The 25721-nt window shown below is 47.4% G+C and overlaps 1 protein-coding gene across 1 annotated transcript in view; it reads right to left on the bottom strand.

Moving 5' to 3' along the window:
• Positions 1–25509, bottom strand: part of ACAP1 (ArfGAP with coiled-coil, ankyrin repeat and PH domains 1) — an 81456-nt gene extending 55947 nt beyond the window's left edge. The window contains exons 1-3 of the mRNA XM_044280757.1: positions 25382–25509; positions 3011–3068; positions 2508–2627 (exon numbers count right to left, since the gene is read on the bottom strand). Of these exons, the coding sequence (XP_044136692.1) occupies positions 2508–2627; positions 3011–3068; positions 25382–25434 (231 nt within the window). The 5' untranslated portion in view covers positions 25435–25509. The remainder of the gene's footprint in view (positions 1–2507; positions 2628–3010; positions 3069–25381) is intronic.
• Between the last annotated feature and the right edge of the window lie 212 nt (positions 25510–25721).

The following is a 25721-nucleotide window of genomic DNA, read 5'->3' on the forward strand; positions in this document are numbered from 1 at the left end:
TGTAGGCATCGCACAGCCACGTCTGTAGGCATCGCACAGCCACGTCTGTAGGCATCGCACAGCCACGTCTGTAGGCATCGCACAGCCACGTCTGTAGGCATCGCCCAGCCACGTCTGTAGGCATCGCCCAGCCACGTCTATAGGCATCGCCCAGCCACGTCTATAGGCATCGCCCAGCCACGTCTATAGGCATCACACAGCCACGTCTATAGGCATCACACAGCCACGTCTATAGGCATCACACAGCCACGTCTATAGGCATCACACAGCCACGTCTATAGGCATCACACAGCCACGTCTATAGGCATCACACAGCCACGTCTATAGGCATCACACAGCCACGTCTATAGGGATCTCCCAGTCAGGTGTATAAATATATGCTTGGAATTTATTTAAGCAGTGGATGGAGTGGAATACTGGTGGAGTGATATACTGGTGGAGTGGTATACTGGTGGAGTGGACTTTATTTACATAGTGTTGTCAGTAATAGCAGTGAGTGGAGTGGTATACTGGTGGAGTGGTATACTGGTGGAGAGGTATACTGGTGGAGTGGGATACTGGTGGAGTGGGATACTGGTGGAGTGGGATACTGGTGGAGTGGGATACTGGTGGAGTGGACTTTATTTACATAGTGTTGTCAGTAATAGCAGTGGATGGAGTGGTATACTGGTGGAGTGGTCTTTATTTACATAGTGTTGTCAGTAATAGCAGTGGGTGGAGTGGAATACTGGTGGAGTGATATACTGGTGGAGTGGGATACTGGTGGAGTGGACTTTATTTACATAGTGTTGTCAGTAATAGCAGTGGGTGGAGTGGGATACTGGTGGAGTGGACTTTATTTACATAGTGTTGTCAGTAATAGCAGTGGGTGAAGTGGTATACTGGTGGAGTGGTATACTGGTGGAGTGGTATACTGGTGGAGTGGTCTTTATTTACATGGTGTTGTCAGTAATAGCAGTGGGTGAAGTGGTATACTGGTGGAGAGGTATACTGGTGGAGTGGGATACTGGTGGAGTGGTATACTGGTGGAGTGGACTTTATTTACATAGTGTTGTCAGTAATAGCAGTGGGTGAAGTGGTATACTGGTGGAGTGGTATACTGGTGGAGTGGACTTTATTTACATAGTGTTGTCAGTAATAGCAGTGGGTGAAGTGGTATACTGGTGGAGAGGTATACTGGTGGAGTGGTCTTTATTTACATAGTGTTGTCAGTAATAGCAGTGGGTGAAGTGGTATACTGGTGGAGTGGTATACTGGTGGAGTGGTCTTTATTTACATAGTGTTGTCAGTAATAGCAGTGGGTGAAGTGGTATACTGGTGGAGTGGTATACTGGTGGAGTGGTATACTGGTGGAGTGGACTTTATTTACATAGTGTTGTCAGTAATAGCAGTGGGTGAAGTGGTATACTGGTGGAGAGGTATACTGGTGGAGTGGTATACTGGTGGAGTGGACTTTGGTTTTTGTGGTTAGTATTACACACCATTTTGCGTTAGGCTTTTGTGGATTTTTAAGAGGTTTTAAAAACCTAAATATATATAAAACCCATCAATATTGTCGGTTTGTGCTGTTGAGGTGGACACAGAAGACCCTTGGAGTTTTTTCCCCATCAATCTTTTCTGCAGTTTTCATACGAGCCCCTGGATCTGAATGCTTATTCTTAACGACCTGCAGTTATAGTACAGCCAGTGCGGTATCTGCACAGCGCCACCTGCTGCCTGTTCATTTTCTTATTTCTCTGTCCACCTCGCTGAAGTGGACGCACATGCTCAGTTTCATCCTTTAAAGGGAACCTGTCACCGGGACTTTGTGTACAGAGCTGAGGACATGGGCTGCTAGATGGCCGCTAGCACATCCGCAATACCCAGTCCCCATAGCTCTGTGTGCTTTTATTGTGTAAAAAATAATTTGATACATATGCAAATTACCCTGAGATAAGTCCAGGGGCGGGACTCGTCTCACCGGCGGGACTCGTCTCACCGGCGGGACTCGTCTCACCGGCGGGACTCGTCTCACCGGCGGGACTCGTCTCACCGGCGGGACTCGTCTCACCGGCGGGACTCGTCTCACCGGCGGGACTCGTCTCACGGTAATTTTCATATGTATCAAATCGGGTTTTTTACAGAATAAAAGCACACATAGCTATGGGGACTGGGTATTGCGGATGTGCTAGCGGCCATCTAGCAGCCCATGTCCTCAGCTCTATACACAAAATCCCGGTGACAGGTTCCCTTTAACTGTCTCCTGAGCTGTGATAAGGAGACAGTTGCAGCAGAAAAGACATTCCCGTGAGAAAGGACACGCCCTTAGCTGCCAGCTTGATATAAATCTTGTAGAGAAATTGGAGCAATGAATGTGGAGATCTCTGGATCCATGTGAGGTCCAGGGCTGGTTCCTGCTTTATTAGAAAGAGACTGTCATGTCTTATATGTCTGATTTTCGGTTTTTTACATGGGATAAGCCCTTTGAAGGCTGTTAAGATGTCACATTGAGGGAGGGAGACACTTACTTTCAACATGGAGTCTTCTTGTGAGTGGAAGGACAATTCCTGCAGAGCACAAACAAATTGTCGGTTGGAAGAGCAGTACTGCCGTCCACCATCCATGGCGTGAGCACAGAGCTTAACCAGCTGTAGACAGAGAAGACAAGTGAGTGTGAGCTCCCGGGCCCAGGCCAATTCCTGATACATTGCTTGCATGGTATGTTGGTGATGTGACCCATCCTCTCCTATTAATGACACTAGGAATATCTAAGGAAAGCCTGAGAAGATGCACATTGCTCATTCTATGGCTCTGCCCCAGTGACCATAGTGAACCTGGGTGTGAATGGACACTTAGTCAGGAGACCAGCCCAGAGTTTTATGCAAGAATAGTTTGACACAAGAATAGTTGCCCCATCATACAGAAGACACACTGAGAAGATTCTATGGGATGATCAGGATACAACAAGTGGTACTGATCCAGAATACTCAGGGGTACACAACCCTACCAGTTACCCCAAATCAACATTAACCTTCTCTAGACGACTCTCCAGATCGAAAACCTCTGTCTCCACCATCTCCATGGCCGCTCTGCAAGACAAAAGCACAAAAGAACATCCAGATATGAGCAGATAAGAGGCCATCTCCATCTCCTTTAGGTTCCTCTGGGTTCTTATATGTGAAACCCAAAAACCCACTTGTATCTCGTGATCCACACATTTATATGTTCTGGGTGATTACATAAATAAGAGCTTCTGTTCCTGTGTGGAGTAGTCAACTTATCATGAATGACTTCTCCAGACCATTTATGGTGTAACAGGATGTAGAAACCCTCCAAGTAGATCAAGGAACCCATGCCCCACATAGAAAGCATGATACATATAATAATATCCTCCTGCTGCTTGAAAGTGATATCTGTGATGACAGTGGGTGAGGAACCTCTGTCTCAACCAAAAGATTCGACTTTGGGACACTCCTAACGGCGTAATCATGGCAGTTCTTTGTTTTTCACCCTTTAACTTTTATACAGATACCTGGACTTCGCTGCAGAGGAGCCACCAGGCTGCTACCTGCTAGAGTAGTCTCTGAGCAATTGACAGCTCACCCATTGGGGTCAGAGACACCGGTGAGGAGCACTGAGGGGTCAGGCATAATCATAGTCAGGGACATGCCTAGGTCATGTGCTATACAGTAAATGGTCTGAGGTCAGGGAAGGCAGAGTATGTGCTATACAGTACATGGTCTGAGGTCAGGGCAGGCAGAGTATGTGCTATACAGTAAATGGTCTGAGGTCAGGGCAGGCAGAGTATGTACTATACAGTAAATGGTCTGAGGTCAGGGCAGGCAGAGTATGTACTATACAGTAAATGGTCTGAGGTCAGGGCAGGCAGAGTATGTGCTATACAGTACATGGTCTGAGGTCAGAGCAGGCAGAGTATGTGCTATACAGTAAATGGTCTGAGGTCAGGGCAGGCAGAGTATGTGCTATACAGTACATGGTCTGAGGTCAGGGCAGGCAGAGTATGTGCTATACAGTACATGGTCTGAGGTCAGGGCAGGCAGAGTATGTGCTATACAGTACATGGTCTGAGGTCAGAGCAGGCAGAGTATGTGCTATACAGTACATGGTCTGAGGTCAGGGCAGGCAGAGTATGTGCTATACAGTACATGGTCTGAGGTCAGGGCAGGCCATGATGTGTTAATACAGGTCGGGCAACGGTTATATCAGGCAGCTGATTGTCCAGTAGACAAGCAGAGGTCAGTACACAGGCAGACAATGGAGACACCTCTTCAGGAACTTAGCAAGCTATGGAATTTACTGCTCACTCTCCCACAGTGGAAGGTACCAAAACCCCCCCAGGGTTGCCAGCAATTGTCTAGTTAAGATTAGGGTGCACATACTACTCCCTTTAGATCTGGAGGGAGCACACATCGACCCTAAGAGCAGACGAGGAGAGGCTATGCTGGCAAGCAGTTGTCAGCCTGCAAGAAGGAACAGAGCATAACCTGCAGCCGGGTCCTCCAGGAAGACAGAGTGAGGTAGGTGTGGGCCGACACTAACAATGTAACCTCGCCCCCGAATCTATACCGGCTCTATAGAGGTTTTATATCCAGCGGGCCAGTCCCCAATATTGACGCATGTCCCAGGTGGTCAGCAGGAACAATACAGTGAGATCATCATTATTTATGGGACCTCATCCTAGGCGGGAGCATTTATGGGAACTTTCTACTGTGTGGCGAGGCACTAAGGGGGCATTCTTATGTGGGGGGAGGCATGACTTATGCTGGATCTCTGATCGTCAGCCAGTTAGGATAACCCTGACTGCCTGCTTGTTAGAGGAAGTGAAGCATTAGATGCAGCAATCGCCTCCACAGTATGAGGACCAGCGGTGGCTACTGCAAGCATTACTCTGTGCTGCTGTTGGCGCTCCTACAGACTGATTATTTCTGGGCAGTAGACCGCGCTGTCTGCTGCCCAGAAATGTAGGCGTCCTCATGGTTTCACTCATTCATCAGGTGATCTGTGGGATCTTTAGATGGGTCAATTATCAGGAACAGATGTTCGTAGGAACTATCACTCCCAATAATTGCCCGAACATCTGCCTGTGTAAACCCAGCACTAATGTGACAAGCGATGCAGATATTTTCCCTCTTGGGCTTTTCAAAGAATGGGAGCGTGTCCTCTGTAGAGATGAGATCTAGACAACAAGCACCAGTGTCAGGGATATGGTACTGTGCCACGGCCGCCCCCACACCTCAGTCTTAGGCCACGGCCGCCCCCACGCCTCAATCTTAGGTCACGGCCGCCCCCACGCCTCAGTCTTAGGCCACGGCCGCCCCCACGCCTCAGTCTTAGGCCACGGCCGCCCCCACGCCTCAGTCTTAGGCCACGGCCGCCCCCACGCCTCAGTCTTAGGCCACGGCCGCCCCCACGCCTCAGTCTTAGGCCACGGCCGCCCCCACGCCTCAGTCTTAGGCCACGGCCGCCCCCACGCCTCAGTCTTAGGCCACGGCCGCCCCCACACCTCAGTCTTAGGCCACAGCCGCCACCCACTCCTCAGTCTTGGGCCACGGCCGCCACCACATCTCAGTCTTAGGCCACGGACACCACCACACCTCAGTCTTAGGCTACGGCCGCCCCCACTCCTCAGTCTTACGCCACGGCCACCCCCACACCTCAGTCTTAGGCCACCAGACATTGCCTTCATATCTTCATAGCTGTTCCCAACCAGTTATCAGGGGCACCACCAGGGGTGCACCTAGCCTTTCTGCTGCCTGAGGTGAAAACTGAAACGGCGCCCCCCACTAATGCCAATTTCTTTACCTATCGACTTTGCCGCAATGAAAGCGCTCATTGCCCATGGCCGTTCCGCTGCCCCCCTCTTGCCCCTATCTAGTGCCGCCTGACCTGGCCTCATTGGTGTTGCACCCCTGGGAACCACCTATCACCACAGATATGTCAGTGCACTGTCCCACCATCTGTTGGTGGTTGTAGTTCCCCCTGTAGAGTAGAGTAAGATGCAGTGATCCAAGGATTCTCGGGCCGATGAGGGGGCGCCCTCAGGTAACTCAGGGGAGCATGGTGATGATAGCCCCTCCAGTCATCCTGGAATGGTCAGATGATTATGACAACCAATGATAGGTCACCGTCCAGAGAAGCCGCACGGCGTCCAATAATTCAATGCATAACACAAGAGAACAAGACAGAGGGCAGTGAAAAAGTCTTCCCGCCCTCTCAGATTCAGTTACGTGTGTGGACAGTGGCTTCAGAGGTCTCTTCGGTCACATGTGGACCCTTCATGTGCATCTTCTGAACAGATGAGCTGATGTTCTGTGGAGAGTCCATTGGTCCAGTGCACAAGTTATGGATCCATATAGGTCCTGAGCCCCCCACCCCATGTGTGACTGGTGCATACTGGATCTACAGCACATATAATGGGACCCACGTGGTCCATAGAGCTCCACTTCTGCCCCTCCCTCCAGAGCCGAGCAGGGGTTGTATCATCACTCTCATCATTGTGAGGTCCAGAGCACTCCGCTCTGTCGTTTCTTGGATGAGACATCTCTTTATGTTACCTCAGCCGTGTTAGCCCCCCCATATCAAAATTTTTGAACAAAACATATGCAGTTGGTTAGATCTTTGTTAGATCAATTGTTGTTTGCGTTAGATCTCATACAGAAGTAGAGATATTAACAGTTATTTGCAGGGGGGGCTAACCCGTCATCAGCCCCCCCCTTATCAAAAAATTGACCAAACAATTAGCTATTTTGGAGGATATATGTTAGATCCGGTATGATCAACTAGTTGTTTTGTTAGATCTCGCATAATTACAGACTTATTAAGTGATTAATGAGGGGGGGCTAGCCCCCCTACATGCAACTTTCAGGCAAAATTTGATGCAGAGTATTAGGCCTTCGTTATATCCGGTAAGATCAAGTGGTTTCAACGTTAGATCTCATATAATTACAGAGATATTTCACATAAAAACACAGATATTAGGTAGTATTAAATAGGGGGGCTAGTCCCCCACATGCAATTTTCTGGTAAAATCTGATTCAGACTAATAGATCTGCATTAGATCCGCTAAGATCAAGTGGTTTCAACTTTAGATATCATATAATTATAGAGATATAAATATTTGGTATTACGTCAGGGGGGGCTAGCCCCCCCATATGCAAATTTCAGGTAAAATTTGATGCAGAGTATTAGGCCTTCGTTAGATCCGGTAAGATCAAGTGGTTTTAATGTTAGATCTCATATAATTACAGAGATATTATAAATATTTGGTATCACATAAGGGGGAGCTAGCCCCCCTATTCAATACTTCCTAATATCTGTGTTTTCATTTGAAAAATCTCTGTAATTATATGAGATCTAACGTTGAAACCACTTGATCTCACCGGCTCTAACGAAGACCTATTAGCCTGAATGATATTTTACCAGAAAATTGTATGTGGGGGGCTAGCCCCCCCTTATGTAATACCAAATATTTATAATATCTCTGTAATTATATGAGATCTAACGTTGAAACCACTTGATCTTACCGGATCTAATGCAGATCTATTAGTCTGAATCTAATTTTACCACAAAATTGCATGTGGGGGGGCTAGCCCCCCTTTTGCCGAAGTGACGGGTTAGCCCCCCTGCAAATAACTGCTAATATCTCTACTTCTGTGTGAGATCTAACGCAAACAACAATTGATCCAACCTGATCTAACAAAGAGCTAACCAACTGCATATGTTTTGTTCAAAAATTTGGATATGGGGGAAGGGGGGGGCTGAGGTCTTTATGTTTGCATTAAGTTTGACTCATCATCTGCTCCACATCTTCTCAATGAGGTTCTATAGGGGTCCATGGGCTCAGGAGTGGTCATGCCCAGGCTCGGACTGGCCCACAGGGGTACAGGGGAATCCCCCGGTGGGCCCCAGAGTAAGGTGGGCCCCTGTCTCCCACCCCTTGCACAAGTGGGACATAACACATTAGATTTACTGTACTACATACATATATTCAATGTACAGCACCTCAACCAGCCGGTGTTCATATAAAAAAACTTGTTAAATTATTTATTATATTTGAATGTATCCGTACGGTGGGCCCTCAAAATAAATTTTACTGGCGGGCCCTAGGTACCCCAGTCCAACACTGGTCATGCCCCCCGAAAACTGAGAGACTTCAACTACTTGCATCACGTCTTGTAGAAACCTGGAGGAGACGGAGGTACCAGGCTTGAGGGTGCACTTACATTTGCACAAGGATTACACGGGGGTGTTCTGTGTTCCGTCAGAAGAGGGTGAAACATTTTGATGTCTACATGGAGGGGTGAGGGGCAGCCGTGTTGAGACATTCGTAGTTTCCTCTTCTCACTTCCTGCCTCACAGCGGTGACATCGGGGGGGTATCCGGGATGCGCACCTTGTACACGAAGCCAGACGTTAACCCCTCACCTACCAGACCCGGACCATCAGCATGACATTAACCCCCCGACTGCCAGGCCCCAGACCATCAGCATGGCATGAACCCTTTATACTCCAGAGCCAGACCATCGGCAGGACCAATAACCGGGCACTTGTCAGACCCTGGGCATCAGTATGACTAACCCTATACCCACCGGAACATGGAAGACACTGATCGTCACAGCATTAACCCTCGCTGCCACTTTCAGTTTCCATCTGCTGCTATGTACATACATATCTACCCAGTGATAATATATATATGTATACACACACCAACCCAGTGATATAATATATACACATATCTACCCAGTGATATTATATATATACACACACACACACACAGTATATACATACACATATATCTACCCAGTGATATTATATATATACACATATATCTACCCAGTGATAATATATATATGTATACACACACCAACCCAGTGATATAATATATACACATATCTACCCAGTGATATTATATATATACACATATATCTACCTAGTGATAATATATATATGTATACACACACCAACCCAGTGATATAATATATACACACATATCTACCCAGTGATATAATATATACACACATATCTACCCAGTGATATAATATATACACACATATCTACCCAGTGATATAATATATACACACATATCTACCCAGTGATATAATATATACACACATATCTACCCAGTGATATAATATATACACACATATCTACCCAGTGATATAATATATACACACATATCTACCCAGTGATATAATATATACACACATCTACCCAGTGATATAATATATACACACATATCTACCCAGTGATATAATATATACACACATATCTACCCAGTGATATAATATATACACACATATCTACCCAGTGATATAATATATACACACATATCTACCCAGTGATATAATATATACACACATATCTACCCAGTGATATAATATATACACACATATCTACCCAGTGATATAATATATACACACATATCTACCCAGTGATATAATATATACACACATATCTACCCAGTGATATAATATATACACACATATCTACCCAGTGATATAATATATACACACATATCTACCCAGTGATATAATATATACACACATATCTACCCAGTGATATAATATATACACACATATCTACCCAGTGATATAATATATACACACATATCTACCCAGTGATATAATATATACACATATCTACCCAGTGATATAATATATACACACATATCTACCCAGTGATATAATATATACACATATCTACCCAGTGATATAATATATACACATATCTACCCAGTGATATAATATATACACATATCTACCCAGTGATATAATATATACACATATCTACCCAGTGATATTATATATACACATATATCTACCCAGTGATGATATATATATACACTGTGGTAGTGGAGCCGCTAGAGGACCATATGACGGCCACTGAAATGATGCATCTCACGCAGAGGAGCCCGGGTGAGAGCGGGAGAGGCCGGGGATCAGCCGGGCCGGTAATGAAGGTAATGTGGGCCGGGCTCCTCAATCAGGGCCCCCAGCCTGTCCTCTGACCCTGTGGGGGGGAAGCGCTGGGTGGTAGACTCTGATAGAGGGGGAATACTGTAGAGTCAGTGGTCTATGCTTTATGTTTTGGTTGCTGTAAAAAGTGATAATAAAGCTGCCCGTGGCCGTGTGCACCACATCTGCAGGGTCGGAGCGGCTTCTGGAGGTGCCCAACCGTCTACGCGGAGAAGACACCGATCCTGGAGAGCTAAGTGACCCCGAGATGTCACATATGGTGGAGGTACGCTATGGCATGAAGCTGGGTTCTGCAGAGCATAAAGGGCCAGAAGCCCAATTTAATCTCTGCTGATGAGACTGAGGTCTGCGGTGCAAAAGAAATGTGAATGCTGAGATTGTCTCTAGAAAGCGAGAGAGACACCTGGAGGCCGTGGTCTCCGATAAAGTGGACTCGCTTGCTGAAAAGTCCATTACCATGGGTCTCGTGGAAGAATATGTCAGGAAAACCTGAACACACAGATGGGATGGTGCGGTTTGATGCAGAGCGGGAGGCTTTGGAGGCGCACCTCCAGTCGGCCCCGGAGAGAGAGAGAGAGAGTCTTTAACGCTGAGTGGACACGTTGTAAAGGTCCAAGGTGTTGGGGATGTGCCGGGAGTTCCAGAGAAAAAGGGGATGTGTGATGTTGCTAAGGGCAACCAACGGGAGCAAAGCGAGATGGAGAGCGGCTCTGCTCTTAGGAGCTCATATGTTCCCTGCAAATGTGTACAGGGTCCTAGAGAGGACATATGGAGGTGCCATAATGCCGATGCTAGGAGCAACCAACCACTACACCATGCAGCTACCCGCAACAGAGGGAGGGCTGCTGGAGAGGCCGTCAAGTGGGCTAGTGCAACGGATTGTCCTTTGGTCAGGAGGCCAGAGGAAGACATGCAAGTTGTTGGTGGGTGGAATCCCACTATCGGTGGAGCTGGATTGTCTCCAAAGAGTGTCACGGGTACTTCCAGAGGTACTGATGTTCCTTAAGACGGGTCCAGAGACTGGTCAGACCCTAAACTCTTACTTTTGTGACTGATTATGGAACTGTACAACATGAACTGTTGAAGTGTGCTGAGCTTAAGGTCCATCCTGGGCAGAGACTTCCCATATTTCTGGCAGTTGTGGGAGGGAGCAAAGGTCCCAGATCCGGCTGCAGAGCTACCTTAAAGGGAAAAGCCAGAGGAGACTTGGCCAAACATCCGTGAGGTGATGGCGGCTGGAGTCTCACTGTCGGACAGTCGGAATTGTGACCAGACAAAAATGCAACCAGAGAAGTTGCTAGGAAAGAGTCCTGAGCGTGGGGAGTCCATGCTGGTTTCTGCTGAGACTGTGCAACATGGACTTAAAAAGCCTAATGGACTCATGGGCAACAACGGGTTAAATGAGAAGGTGTCTGATGGAAAAGACACCACTGTTATGTGGCGATAGTAATGTGGTGTTACATAGCATGTCTAACCTGCTCAGGTAAAAGCAGCGTGTGAACAGGCAGGAAGCCGGCTGAGATGTCTCCCTCACAGGCGTCTGCAGGAGAGAAAGTCACTACTACACCTGGATTGTCAGCTACAAGAGGGAACTGTGGGATGGCTAACCTCAGGGATCCAAAGCTAACCCGTGTAAGAGGCAGCAGGATAGTGAGACCTGAGGTTGACAAAACTGTTATAAAATCCAAAGCAGATGTGGTTACTGAGGAAATGTCCAAGGTGGGGATGAGCTCATGTGTGCCCCAGGAGGTCAGGGCTGATGATGAGTGGTACATGTGATGTGTGTGCAGCTCAGAGAGTGAGGCGGCCATGTCAGTTTCCTGTGAAACGAAGATGGTTGCTAGTGGCAACCAGGAGTCAGGTGTACTTGATGAGATGAGGGTCAGGTCTGTGAGCTTGATGTGGGAAGAGAAAATATCTGGCAGTGACTGTATGCTGGAAGGGTGTACAGAACCAGTGGTGGACCATGGAGGGACCTCCTTGGAGGCCGCTGATAAGGTGGCTGTGTGTGCAGCAGGTGTCAGTGCTGAGAAGATACAGAACCAGTGGTGGACCATGGAGGGACCTCCTTAGAGGCCGCTGATAAGGTGACTGTGAGTGCAGCAGGTGTCAGTGCTAAGAAGATACAGAACCAGTGGTGGACCATGGAGGGACCTCCTTAGAGGCCGCTGATAAGGTGACTGTGAGTGCAGCAGGTGTCAGTGCTGAGAAGATACAGAACCAGTGGTGGACCATGGAGGGACCTCCTTAGAGGCCGCTGATAAGGTGACTGTGAGTGCAGCAGGAGTCAGTGCTGATAAGATACAGAACCAGTGGTGGACCATGGAGGGACCTCCTTGGAGGCGGCTGATAAGGTGGCTGTGTGTGCAGCAGGTGTCAGTGCTGAGAAGATACAGAACCAGTGGTGGACCATGGAGGGACCTCCTTGGAGGCCGCTGATAAGGTGACTGTGAGTGCAGCAGGTGTCAGTGGTAAGAAGATACAGAACCAGTGGTGGACCATGGAGGGACCTCCTTGGAGGCCGCTGATAAGGTGACTGTGAGTGCAGCAGGTGTCAGTGCTGAGAAGATACAGAACCAGTGGTGGACCATGGAGGGACCTCCTTGGAGGCCGCTGATAAGGTGACTGTGAGTGCAGCAGGTGTCAGTGCTGAGAAGATACAGAACCAGTGGTGGACCATGGAGGGACCTCCTTAGAGACCGCTGATAAGGTGACTGTGAGTGCAGCAGGTGTCAGTGGTAAGAAGATACAGAACCAGTGGTGGACCATGGAGGGACCTCCTTAGAGGCGGCTGATAAGGTGACTGTGTGTGCAGCAGGTGTCAGTGCTGAAAAGATACAGAACCAGTTGTGGACCATGGAGGGACCTTCTTGGAGGCCGCTGATAAGGTGACTGTGTGTGCAGCAGGTGTCAGTGCTGAGAAGATACAGAACCAGTGGCGGACCATGGAGGGACCTTCTTGGAGGCTGCTGATAAGGTGACTGAGTGCAGCAGGTGTCAGTGCTGAGAAGATACAGAACCAGTGGTGGACCATGGAGGGACCTCCTTAGAGGCGGCTGATAAGGTGACTGAGTGCAGCAGGGGTCAGTGCCGAGAAGAGCCTGAGTTCCCTGTTGTGTGATGCTGAACCCTATATGTCGGCTGCTGGTGTCCTATGTACTGACCCCTCAGAGCCAGTTGAGTCCAGCAGGGATATGCTGCAGGATATGGAGGCTCATACTGGGGTGAATGTAGCTCAGGATGATCCATCTGAGTGCCTGGATGATAATATCAGTAAGGTCTGCACGCTGATGGAGGTGGTGTTCACTGGTAATGAGCCAGAGACATTTGTGGAAAATTCCTTACAGGTGTCAGTTGTCGGTAGTAACCTGGAGTATAACACCGCCAAGGAGGACGTCTATGGTAGAGAAGTGTGTTCAGTAAAAATGCTTGCCCCCTGCAGGTCGTGAGTGAAATGTGGAAGCTTATCTCCAGGTTGAGAGGGAAGCCACCGAAGGGGATGGCAAGACTGGTCCTGTGGGTGCAGATGTGATGTGTGTCCCGGTCACTGATGTTACAGGCGATGTAGACCAGGCTGCCGGTGGTAACAACGAACATGTTATGACGAGTGATGTGGTACAGGTTGTGGTGGAGGCCCCAACATATGAGCTTGTATGGTATGACTCTCGGGTATCAGAGCTCAGGGTCAGTTATACTGAGTGTAAAGAGCCAAGAGAGGATAGAGACTCGGCACTGTCAGTAGTGAGAGAGTTAATTACTGAATTGTCTGAAATTGCTAAAGTAGCACTTACACAAGCCCAGGGTGATGAGCTGTGCGATAGTGATGGAGAGAGAACAGATGATGCACCTTCTAGAGAGAGAGGTCCACAACCTCATGTAGAGGAGATGCTCATAGAAGGCGATAGACACGGCATGCCTACTGCTGAGGTGACCCTGGAGCGGGGTTATTTAATCTGAAAAGTCCTACGGCCTTTATCGAGGGGTCGGATATGTGGCAGTGTTGCTGCCAGAGGGCCATATGACGGCCATTGAAATGGTGTTGCCCTGGCGTCCCTCAGCAGCACAATATGGGGTGTCTCCACCCCTGTGAAGCGAATGGGACCGGGAATATTTTAATGAAAATTAATCAAGCACCTCCCCAAGTGCCTATATAGGGTCGAACCCACACAAGGACATTGAGGTTTTTTTCTGTCCTTGTGTGAGCCGGACTCTTGCTCCGTCCTTACCTTACGTTTCTTTTTTCTTTCTTGCAGGGATTTGACCGGCGGCTTCTGCTCCGTTGAGTCAGCGGAGCTCCGGTCATCTGATCAGGACGCACTTCCGCTGCCGCCTCTGCTGGATGGAGCGACCTAGAGTGGGGAGGTTTTTTTCCAGATCTCCCTACATTCTATAGTATTAGTATATAGTTATACAGAATTCTTCTATGTTATAAAATGTATTTTTTCTTCTTCTTGCTTACTACGCTCTGAGTGGGTGGAGCCTATTTTGGCGGGAGTTCCGCCTATTTAAGGGAGGCAGCGCTTTCACTTTGTCTCTTGGCATCAGAACTGCTTTTGTGGTCGCCAGAGTTCTGATATTCCTTTGCTGGTTACCAGTATCCCTTGTTGTTTAACTGTGCTTCTAAGCTTCAGCTGTGGGTTTTTTCCTTCTCCTCCTTGATTAGGTTTTGTTTTTTTCTTGCTATAAGCATATTTACATTTTCTCTCTTTTAAACAGAATGTCTTCTAGGGACTCTAGCGAGAGGGTGTCCTCTAAAAAATCAGGTTCTAAGGGAAGACATTTGCAATGCATTTCCTGTGACATCCCCTTACCAGATAATGATGACTACACCAGGTGTCATGATTGTTGGCCAAAATTACCGCCAAACACGGAACCCAATATACAGGATATGTATGTGTGGATGAAGCAGTATATGGAGTCTTCTTCCAAGGAAATTAAGGAGATCAAGGAGTGTCTTGCAACTAAGCCCAGGAAAAGGGCGAGATATGATGCATCGCCATCACCTATGCAGTCTGATGAGGACTTCAGAATCATTGATGAGGTACGCTCTTCTGACTCTGAGGTAGAAGAGGAGGAAGGGGAAATAGCCAAGAATATATTTCCTGTAGAGAAATTCTCCAAACTTATTAAAGCGGTGCAAGCCGAGGGCTTGCCTGACCAGGGGGAGGCTCCAACCACCTCAAATGAGGATCTAGGACCTTTCAGGTGGAGGAGTTACTCAGTGACATGATGTTATCTGGGTGGAAACATCCTGAAAGAGCCCCGGTGATAAGTAAACGCTTCAAAACGCTTTTTCCTATCAATGGATCTCACCTCCTAAAGGTTGATGTTGTGGTGGCAAAACTATCCAAGAAAACCTTAGTGCACTCTGAGGACGGTTCAACATTGTGTGAACCTATGGATAATAGGATTGAAGTTTCTCTAAAGCTTCTAGTCAGGCTTGTGTGTGGGTGGCTTATTTTCAAGTAGCCAGATCTATGAGGAAGTGGTTGGATAGAGTCCAAAATGAGGTAGACTCTGGGGTTAGTAGAGAGAACATCCTGAAATCATTTAAGAAAATTAACCTAGCAGTAGATTATTTGTATGACTCCTCTTGTCAGCAGGTAAAACTTGACGCTAGATCCATGGGCCTATCATCTGCGGGCCGTAGGGCTCTATGGCTTCGCCCTTGGTCGATAACTTGCCCAAATATAACCTGTGTAACTTAAAGTACGCACCAGGTAAACTGTTTGGATCTGAATTTGATAAGCTCATGGAGGATTTATCAGATAAAAAGGGAAAGTCCCTTCCCCAGGCACCTCGTTCCTTTCGTTCCAACTACAGACAGTCTCGTCATGGTTACTCCCCCCAAAGATCCTGTCAATGCAGACTGCAGAGACGGGGGAAGAGGAGCTGGATCCTCCGGAAGAGGAGCCTCCAAGTCTTCCAGAGGTTCTGCAAAGAGGAGTGACTTCTGACGCGAAGCGTCTCCCTGTAGGCGGCCGCCTCCAAAATTTTCTTTCAGCCTGGCAGAGTGTTATAGAGGATCAGTGGGTGCTGGATATAATAAAGAGAGGGTACGCCCTCTCCATCCAGTCCTCTCCTATGGAGAGATTTCAAATTTCCTTGGTCCTGAGACCTCCCAAGCAGGCTATCATAGAGAATGCAATCTTGGAGTTGATATCAATAGCTGCCGTGGAACCAGTTCCCATTCTAGAGGAAGGAAGGGGGGGGGGGGGTTATTCCCCTGTCTTCCGTGTCCCCAAACGAGGAGGCAAATGGAGACTCGTAATAGATCTCCGCTACCTCAACCGGCATTTGGTGAAAAGAAGGTTCTGCATGGAGACAATAAGGTCAGTAAAATCCATTATTATGGCAGTCAATCTCATGGCATCATTAGACCTAAAGGATGCCTATTTTCACATTCCTATCCTAGAAGCCCACCGAAAATGTCTTCAGATAGCCGTGAAAATAAGCGGAAGGTTAAACCACCTTCAGTTCAGGGTGTTTTCATTTGGGATCACATCGGCCCCCTTTGTATTTACAAAGGTGGTCTCAGCCATGGTCACAGTTTTAAGGGTCCAAGGGATCCGTATAATTCCATATCTAGACGACTGGCTGATCCTGGCAAGATCTGTGGACAACCTGGAGGTTCAGGTCAGCACCACGGAAAAGTCCCACCTAATTTCATCCACGAGGATAACCTTTCTGGGATTCATCATAGATTCCCACAAGATGCGTTTGTACCTCTCGCCTGCAAGGAAGGACAGGATATCCAAGGGATATCAGTTCCTAAGAGTTCTGAGTAGAGTAACCTTGAGAGTCCTCATGAAATTCTTGGGTCTACTGTCCTCCTCTGTAGAGGCAGTTCCATAGGCATTATGGCATCTGAGCTCTCTTCAGGTGGAAGTTCTCCAGTCATGGGACAGAAGAGTGTCATCGTTGGAAAATCTTCACACTCTATCAGCCAGAGTGCGTCTCTCATTGACTTGGTGGGCTACTCCCCTGAATGGTTGGTTTCTCCAGGAACCCAAGTGGATTCTATTAACAACCGATGGTTCGGGTTGGGGAGCCCATCTTCTAAGGAAAACAATATCTGTAACTTGGACCAAGGAAGAGTTGTCCCTCTCCTCCAATATGAAGGAACTATCTTCTATTTGCTTCATGGAATCTGGCGTTAGTCCTTAACCTCGTAGGGACATAAAGCGTACAGGTACGCCCTGATGTCCTGGTACTTAAGGACACAGGGCGTACAGGTACACCCTGTGTATTTCCGATCACCGCGCCGGGTGGTGATCGGAACAGAGTGCCTGCTGAAATCATTCAGCAGGCACTCTGCGACAATGCCAAGGGGGTTCCCGTGACACCCCCCCCCCCATATCGGCGATCAATTCAGACCTGCGGTTTGCAGCGTTTACGGGCGATTCTGGCGGGGATTGGCACTGCCATCGGGTCCCAGTGCTGCTGTAATGGGGACCCGATGGCATGAAAGGCAGCGCGATGCCTTCCTGAGGCATCGGCGCTGCCTTCCGGTGACGAGCCTGTGAGATCCAGCCCCCTGGATCTCACAGGCCGGAAGCTGTATGAGTAATACACACAGTATTACTCATACAGCCAATGCATTCCAATACAGAAGCATTGTAAAGGGGATTAGATCCCCAAATGTTGAAGTCCCAAAGTGGGACAAAAATATAAAGTGAAAAAAAGTTGAAAAAATTAAAGTTTCCTCCCCAAAAATGTAGTTTCAAGTAAAAAAAAAAACATTTTAGGTATCACCGCGTCCGTATCGAACGGCTCTATAAACATATCACATGACCTAACACCTCAGATGAACACCATTAAAAAAAAATTGCTAAATAAACTTTTTTTTTGTCACCTTACATCATTAAAAGTACAACAGCAAGCGATCAAAAAGGTGTATGCCCACCAAAATAGTACCAATCTAACTGTCACCTCATCCCGTAAAACTTAAGTAAATTTAAAAAACTAGACATATTAGGTATCGCCGCGTCCGTAAGAACCTGCTCTATAAAAATATCACATGACCTAACCCCTCAGGTGAACAGTGTAAAAAAAAAGCAATTTTTTCTCACCTTACATCACAAAAAGCGTAATAGCAAGTGATCAAAAAGTCATACCCCCCTATAATAGTACCAATAACACAGTCATCTCATCCAGATAAAAAAAATTAACCCCTACACAAGACAGTCGCCCAAAAAAACTACGGCTTTCAGAATGTGGAGATCTGTGTCTGACAACCTGCTCTATAAAAATACCACGTGATTTAACCTATTAGATGAATGTTGTAAATAACAAAAAATAAAAACTGTGCCTGTAACGGACCGTTTCAGCAGACAAGGGGTTAAAATCCGTACTGCCCACAGGGTTTTGAAATCCAACCAATCAATACCTTACAACACACACAATGCAAGTACAGCAACCAATCGTTCCCGCCCCCTAGAGGACCAGAAGGGAGACTGCGACACAGAACAGATACAACATATCCCCACAATGCATCATGGTTTCCTCCTCTCTGTCCCAGAGACAACCGAGGGCAATCCAATTATCTCTCAGGACAAAGGGAGATCGCCAATACACATGTGGAGACAACAGGACAGACATCACCAGTTAAACACACAATGGCACACCCCCACAGCAAACACAGACATGTAACATATCCCCAGATAGCTCAAGTCTGAGTGCATATCATTAGGTGAATGGCACTCAGAATACACGAATACAATACTATTAGCTATCTGGGTGCCCTCACATAACATACAATTTAACCGAACGCATAATAACATAAAATACAATTCTACAGACAGATTTAAGCTGTGCGGCCGGTCTGTCTTCTCCTTTACAGTTACTATGGGCCATAATCCTGAGGCAAGAGGCCTTCAAACAGTCCCCTCCAAAACCCAGTGGCGAGGTTGGTTTCGCCACAGTGCCAAAATACTTTTGCCTCAGAAAAAGTGTAATATAGAGCCACCAAAAACCGTATGTACCCTAATATAGTACCAACAAAACTGAAACCTTATCCGGTAGGTTTGCAAAATGGGGTCACTTTTTTTTAAGTTTCTACTCTAGGGGGGCATCAGGGGGCTTCAAATAGGACATGGTGTAAAAAAAAAAAAAAACTGTCCAGCAAAATGTGCCTTCCAAAAACTTTTATCTCTATTTTCCATTAATTCTTGTGGAACACCTAAAGGGTTACCAAAGTTTGTAAATCAGTTTTGAATACCTTGAGGGGTGTAGTTTATAGAGTGGGGTCATTTTTGGGTGGTTTCTATTATGTAAGCCTCACAAAGTGACTTCAAACCTGAACTGGTCCCTAAAAAGTGGGTTTTGGAAAGTTTCAAGATTTGCTTCTAAACTTCTAAGCCTTGTAACTTCCCCAAAAAATAAATTGTCATTCCCAAAATGATGCCAACATGAAGTAGACACATGGGGAGTGTAAAGCAATAGCTATTTTTGGAGGTATCACTATGTATTGTAGAAGTAGAGAAATTGAAATCTGGAAATTAGCAAATTTGTCTAAATTTTGGGTAAGTTTAGAATTTCTTTATAAATAATTTATTTATTTTTTACTCAATTTTAACAGTGTCACGAAGTACAATATGTGACGAAAAAACTGTCTCAGAACGGCCTGGAGAAGTCAAAGCGTTTTAAAGTTATCACCACATAAAGTGACACTGGTCAGAGTTGCAAAAATGGCCGGGTCCTGAAGGTGAAAATGAGCTCACTAGACATAATAGGGATCAGAGACATGATGGATGGTGGCTCACTAGACAATAGGGATCAGAGACATAACTGATGGTGGCTCACTAGACACAATAGGGATCAGAGACATGACTGATGGTGGCTCACTAGACAATAGGGATCAGAGACATGATGGATGATGGCTCACTAGACATAATAGGGATCAGAGACATGACAGATGGTGGCTCACTAGACACAATAGGGATCAGAGACATGACGGATGGTGGCTCACTAAACACAATAGGGATCAGAGACATGATGGATGGTGGCTCACTAGACACAATAGGGATCAGAGACATAACGGATGGTGGCTCACTAGACATAATAGGGATCAGGGACATAACAGATGGTGGCTCACTAGACAATAGGGATCAGGGACATAACGGATGGTGGCTCACTAGACACAATAGGGATCAGAGACATAACGGATGGTGGCTCACTAGACAATAGGGATCAGGGACATAACAGATGGTGGCTCACTAGACAATAGGGATCAGGGACATAACAGATGGTGGCTCACTAGACAATAGGGATCAGGGACATAACGGATGGTGGCTCACTAGACACAATAGGGATCAGAGACATAACGGATGGTGGCTCACTAGACAATAGGGATCAGGGACATAACAGATGGTGGCTCACTAGACAATAGGGATCAGGGACATAACAGATGGTGGCTCACTAGACAATAGGGATCAGGGACATAACGGATGGTGGCTCACTAGACACAATAGGGATCAGAGACATAACGGATGGTGGCTCACTAGACAATAGGGATCAGGGACATAACAGATGGTGGCTCACTAGACAATAGGGATCAGGGACATAACAGATGGTGGCTCACTAGACAATAGGGATCAGGGACATAACAGATGGTGGCTCACTAGACACAATAGGGATCAGAGACATAACGGATGGTGGCTCACTAGACAATAGGGATCAGGGACATAACGGATGGTGGCCCACTAGACACAATAGGGATCAGAGATATAACGGATGGTGGCTCACTAGACACAATAGAGATCATTTACAAAGACCGCGTTTTACGCCGGTCTTTGTTTCTCCCTTGTGATGGCGGAGAAGTGCCTAAGTTATGATGAGCTCACCGCCAAAACTCCATATGCGTTTGTGTACCCGTACAAAACAAAAGTACAAGCAAACACAATGCAGCAGCAGTCTGCAAACATAAAACATATGAATGCATGCTATACTCGCACCACAAAATGAATATAAGATATTAGCAAATATATTTTTCAGCCATGGCGGCGCGCACCTGTGCATTCACTGCATCTTACAGGATGTGCTGACAAAACAAAACAAAGTAGGACATTGCAGTGAGCTTCTACTAACAGATGGCGCCCCCTGCAGTCTGCCCATTGCCCCTGAAAAAGAAAAACTAAAAAAAAAAAAAAATTAAAAAAAAAAAAAAAAAAAAAGAAAATGAGCCCGGTCCCTAAGGGGTTAAACGGATTGCCAGCCGCTTGAACCTTTAGAGCAGGCACGCTTAACCTGCGGCCCTCCAGCTGTTGCAAAACTACAACTCCCAGCCTGCCCAAACAGCCTACAGCAGACCTTCACAGAGTATAATGACCCCTCAATGCCCCCCTTCACACAGTATAATGACCCCACAGCGGCCCTCCATTCAGAATGACCCCCAGTAGCCCCCACACTGGGGGAATACAGTATGGAGGGGGCACTGGGGGTCATTATACTGTATGGTGGTCACTGGGGGTCATTATATTTAATGGAGGCTCTGGGGGTCATTATACTGAATTGAGGGTCATTGGGGATCATTATACTAAATGGGGGACACTGGGGGTCATTATACTATGTAAAGGGCCCTCAGAGTATAATGACCCCCAGTCGCCCCCACACTGGGGGTTATACTGTATGGAGGGGGCTGTACTGCATCAGTCTGAGGATTGTATGGTGACCAGACGCCACTGTGCGGCATCAGTCTGAGGATTGTATGGTGACCGGACGCCACTGTGCGGCATCAGTCTGAGGATTGTATGGTGACCGGACGCCACTGTACGGCATCAGTCTGAGGATTGTATGGTGACCGGACGCCACTGTACGGCATCAGTCTGAGGATTGTATGGTGACCGGACGCCGCTGTACGGCATCAGTCTGAGGATTGTACGGTGACCGGACGCCACTGTACGGCATCAGTCTGAGGATTGTACGGTGACCGGACGCCACTGTACGGCATCAGTCTGAGGATTGTATGGTGAACGGACGCCACTGTACGGCGTCAGTCTGAGGATTGTATGGTGACCGGACGCCACTGTACGGCATCAGTCTGAGGATTGTATGGTGACCGGACGCCACTGTACGGCATCAGTCTGAGGATTGTATGGTGACCGGACACCACTGTACGGCATCAGTCTGAGGATTGTATGGTGACCGGACGCCACTGTGCGGCATCAGTCTGAGGATTGTATGGTGACCGGACGCCACTGTACGGCATCAGTCTGAGGATTGTATGGTGACCGGACGCCACTGTACGGCATCAGTCTGAGGATTGTATGGTGACCGGACGCCACTGTACGGCATCAGTCTGAGGATTGTATGGTGACCGGACGCCACTGTACGGCATCAGTCTGAGGATTGTATGGTGACCGGACGCCACTGTACGGCATCAGTCTGAGGATTGTATGGTAACCGGACGCCACTGTGCGGCATCAGTCTGAGGATTGTATGGTGACCAGATGCCTCTGCGCGGCATCAGTCTGAGGATTGTATGGTGACCGGACGCCGCTGTACGGCATCAGTCTGAGGATTGTATGGTGACCGGACGCCACTGTACGGCATCAGTCTGAGGATTGTATGGTGACCAGACGCCACTGTACGGCATCAGTCTGAGGATTGTATGGTAACCGGACGCCACTGTGCGGCATCAGTCTGAGGATTGTATGGTGACCAGATGCCTCTGCGCGGCATCAGTCTGAGGATTGTATGGTGACCGGACGCCGCTGTACGGCATCAGTCTGAGGATTGTATGGTGACCGGACGCCACTGTACGGCATCAGTCTGAGGATTGTATGGTGACCAGACGCCACTGTACGGCATCAGTCTGAGGATTGTATGGTAACCGGACGCCACTGTGCGGCATCAGTCTGAGGATTGTATGGTGACCAGATGCCTCTGCGCGGCATCAGTCTGAGGATTGTATGGTGACCGGACGCCGCTGTACGGCATCAGTCTGAGGATTGTATGGTGACCGGACGCCACTGTGCGGCATCAGTCTGAGGATTGTATGGTGACCGGACGCCACTGTACGGCATCAGTCTGAGGATTGTATGGTGACCGGACGCCACTGTACGGCATCAGTCTGAGGATTGTATGGTGACCAGACGCCACTGTACGGCATCAGTCTGAGGATTGTATGGTGACCGGACGCCACTGTGCGGCATCAGTCTGAGGATTGTATGGTGACCGGACGCCACTGTACGGCATCAGTCTGAGGATTGTATGGTGACCAGATGCCTCTGCGCGGCATCAGTCTGAGGATTGTATGGTGACCGGACGCCGCTGTACGGCATCAGTCTGAGGATTGTATGGTGACCGGACGCCACTGTACGGCATCAGTCTGAGGATTGTATGGTGACCGGACGCCGCTGTACGGCATCAGTCTGAGGATTGTATGGTGAACGGACGCCACTGTACGGCATCAGTCTGAAGATTGTATGGTGACCGGACGCCACTGTGCGGCATCAGTCTGAAGATTGTATGGTGACCGGACGCCACTGTACGTCATCAGTCTGAGGATTGTATGGTGACCGGATGCGGCTTTACGGCATCAGTCTGAGGATTGTACGGTGACCGGACGCCACTGTGCGGCATCAGTCTGAGGATTGTACGGTGACCGGACGCGGCTGTACGGCATCAGTCTGAGGATTGTACGGTGACCGGACGCGGCTGTACGTCATCAGTCTGAGGATTGTATGGTGACCGGATGCGGCTGTACGGCATCAGTCTGAGGATTGTATGGTGAACGGACGCCACTGTACGGCATCAGTCTGAAGATTGTATGGTGACCGGACGCCACTGTGCGGCATCAGTCTGAAGATTGTATGGTGACCGGACGCGGCTGTACGGCATCAGCCTGAGGATTGTATGGTGACCGGACGCCACTGTACGTCATCAGTCTGAGGATTGTATGGTGACCGGATGCGGCTGTACGGCATCAGTCTGAGGATTGTACGGTGACCGGACGCCACTGTGCGGCATCAGTCTGAGGATTGTACGGTGACCGGACGCGGCTGTACGTCATCAGTCTGAGGATTGTATGGTGACCGGATGCGGCTGTACGGCATCAGTCTGAGGATTGTATGGTGACCGGATGCGGCTGTACGGCATCGGTCTGAGGCATCTGGTAACGCAGACATTTTTGGTATACATTACATGGATGGTAAAAATGTGATGTGAACCCAGTGTCAGGATAAGCCCCAGTAGACAGCGGAGCAGCGGAGGCCGCCATGTGCTGACAGAGCGCTGCCTGGTCCTGGTGGTCGGGGGTGAGGACTGTGCTTCCCAAGGATCATTATCTACTGGGAAATACAGGGCCCAGTATAATATACACACATATCTACCCAGTGATAATATATGCACACACACATATCTACCCAGTGATATTATATATATACACACATATCTACCCAGTGATATTATATATATACACACATATCTACCCAGTGATATTATACACACACACACACACACACACATATCTACCCAGTGATATTATACACACACACACATATCTACCCAATGATATTATACACACACACACATATCTACCCAGTGATATTATACACACACACACATACATATCTACCCAGTGATATTATACACACATACATATCTACCCAGTGATATTATACACACACACACATATCTACCCAGTGATATTATACACACACACACATATCTACCCAGTGATATTATACACACACACACATATCTACCCAGTGATATTATACACACACACACATATCTACCCAGTGATATTATACACACACACATATCTACCCAGTGATATTATACACACACACATATCTACCCAGTGATATTATACACACACACACACACACACATATCTACCCAGTGATATTATACACACACACACACACACACACACACATCTACCCAGTGATATTATACACACACACACATATCTACCCAGTGATATTATATATATACACACATATCTACCCAGTGATATTATACACACACACACATCTACCCAGTGATATTATATATATATATATACACACATATCTACCCAGTGATATTATACACACACATATATCTACCCAGTGATATTATACACACACACACACATATCTACCCAGTGATATTATACACACACACACATATCTACCCAGTGATATTATACACACACACACACATATCTACCCAGTGATATTATACACACACACACACATATCTACCCAGTGATATTATACACACATACATATACACACACATCTACCCAGTGATATATACACATACACACACATATTATACATACAGATATTATACACACACATATATGACACACGCACCCTTGCCTGGGGTGCAGGCCTCACGCCTCATCACTGACACATTATGTGCTCTGGGAATACAGAGATAAGTTGGGAGGTTGCAGGGGCAGAGTCGTCTTACCTGGTGCGGGGAGAGTCTGTGAGACATTCCTCAAAGTCCAGAATGACCGTCATCTCTAATCAAGGAGTAATAACAGCCCAGAGAGAGAACAGCCGGGCCCAGCGAGACTGAGGGAGGAAGAGACAGCGACTTCCCCAGGAAGGAAGAGAAGAGGTAGTCTGTGTAGGAGACACTGAGACGAAGAGTCAGCTCTTATGGCGAGACCTACACATGTATGTGTGTAATAATTGTATTATATCTAGACTGTGTATATTACATGTGGACGGTGTATTAGAGGTGTATACTGTGTATATTACATGTGGACGGTGTATTAGAGGTGTATACTGTGTATATTACATGT

This window comes from Bufo gargarizans, chromosome 2, assembly GCF_014858855.1.
Source record: "Bufo gargarizans isolate SCDJY-AF-19 chromosome 2, ASM1485885v1, whole genome shotgun sequence".
Taxonomy (NCBI): domain Eukaryota; kingdom Metazoa; phylum Chordata; class Amphibia; order Anura; family Bufonidae; genus Bufo; species Bufo gargarizans.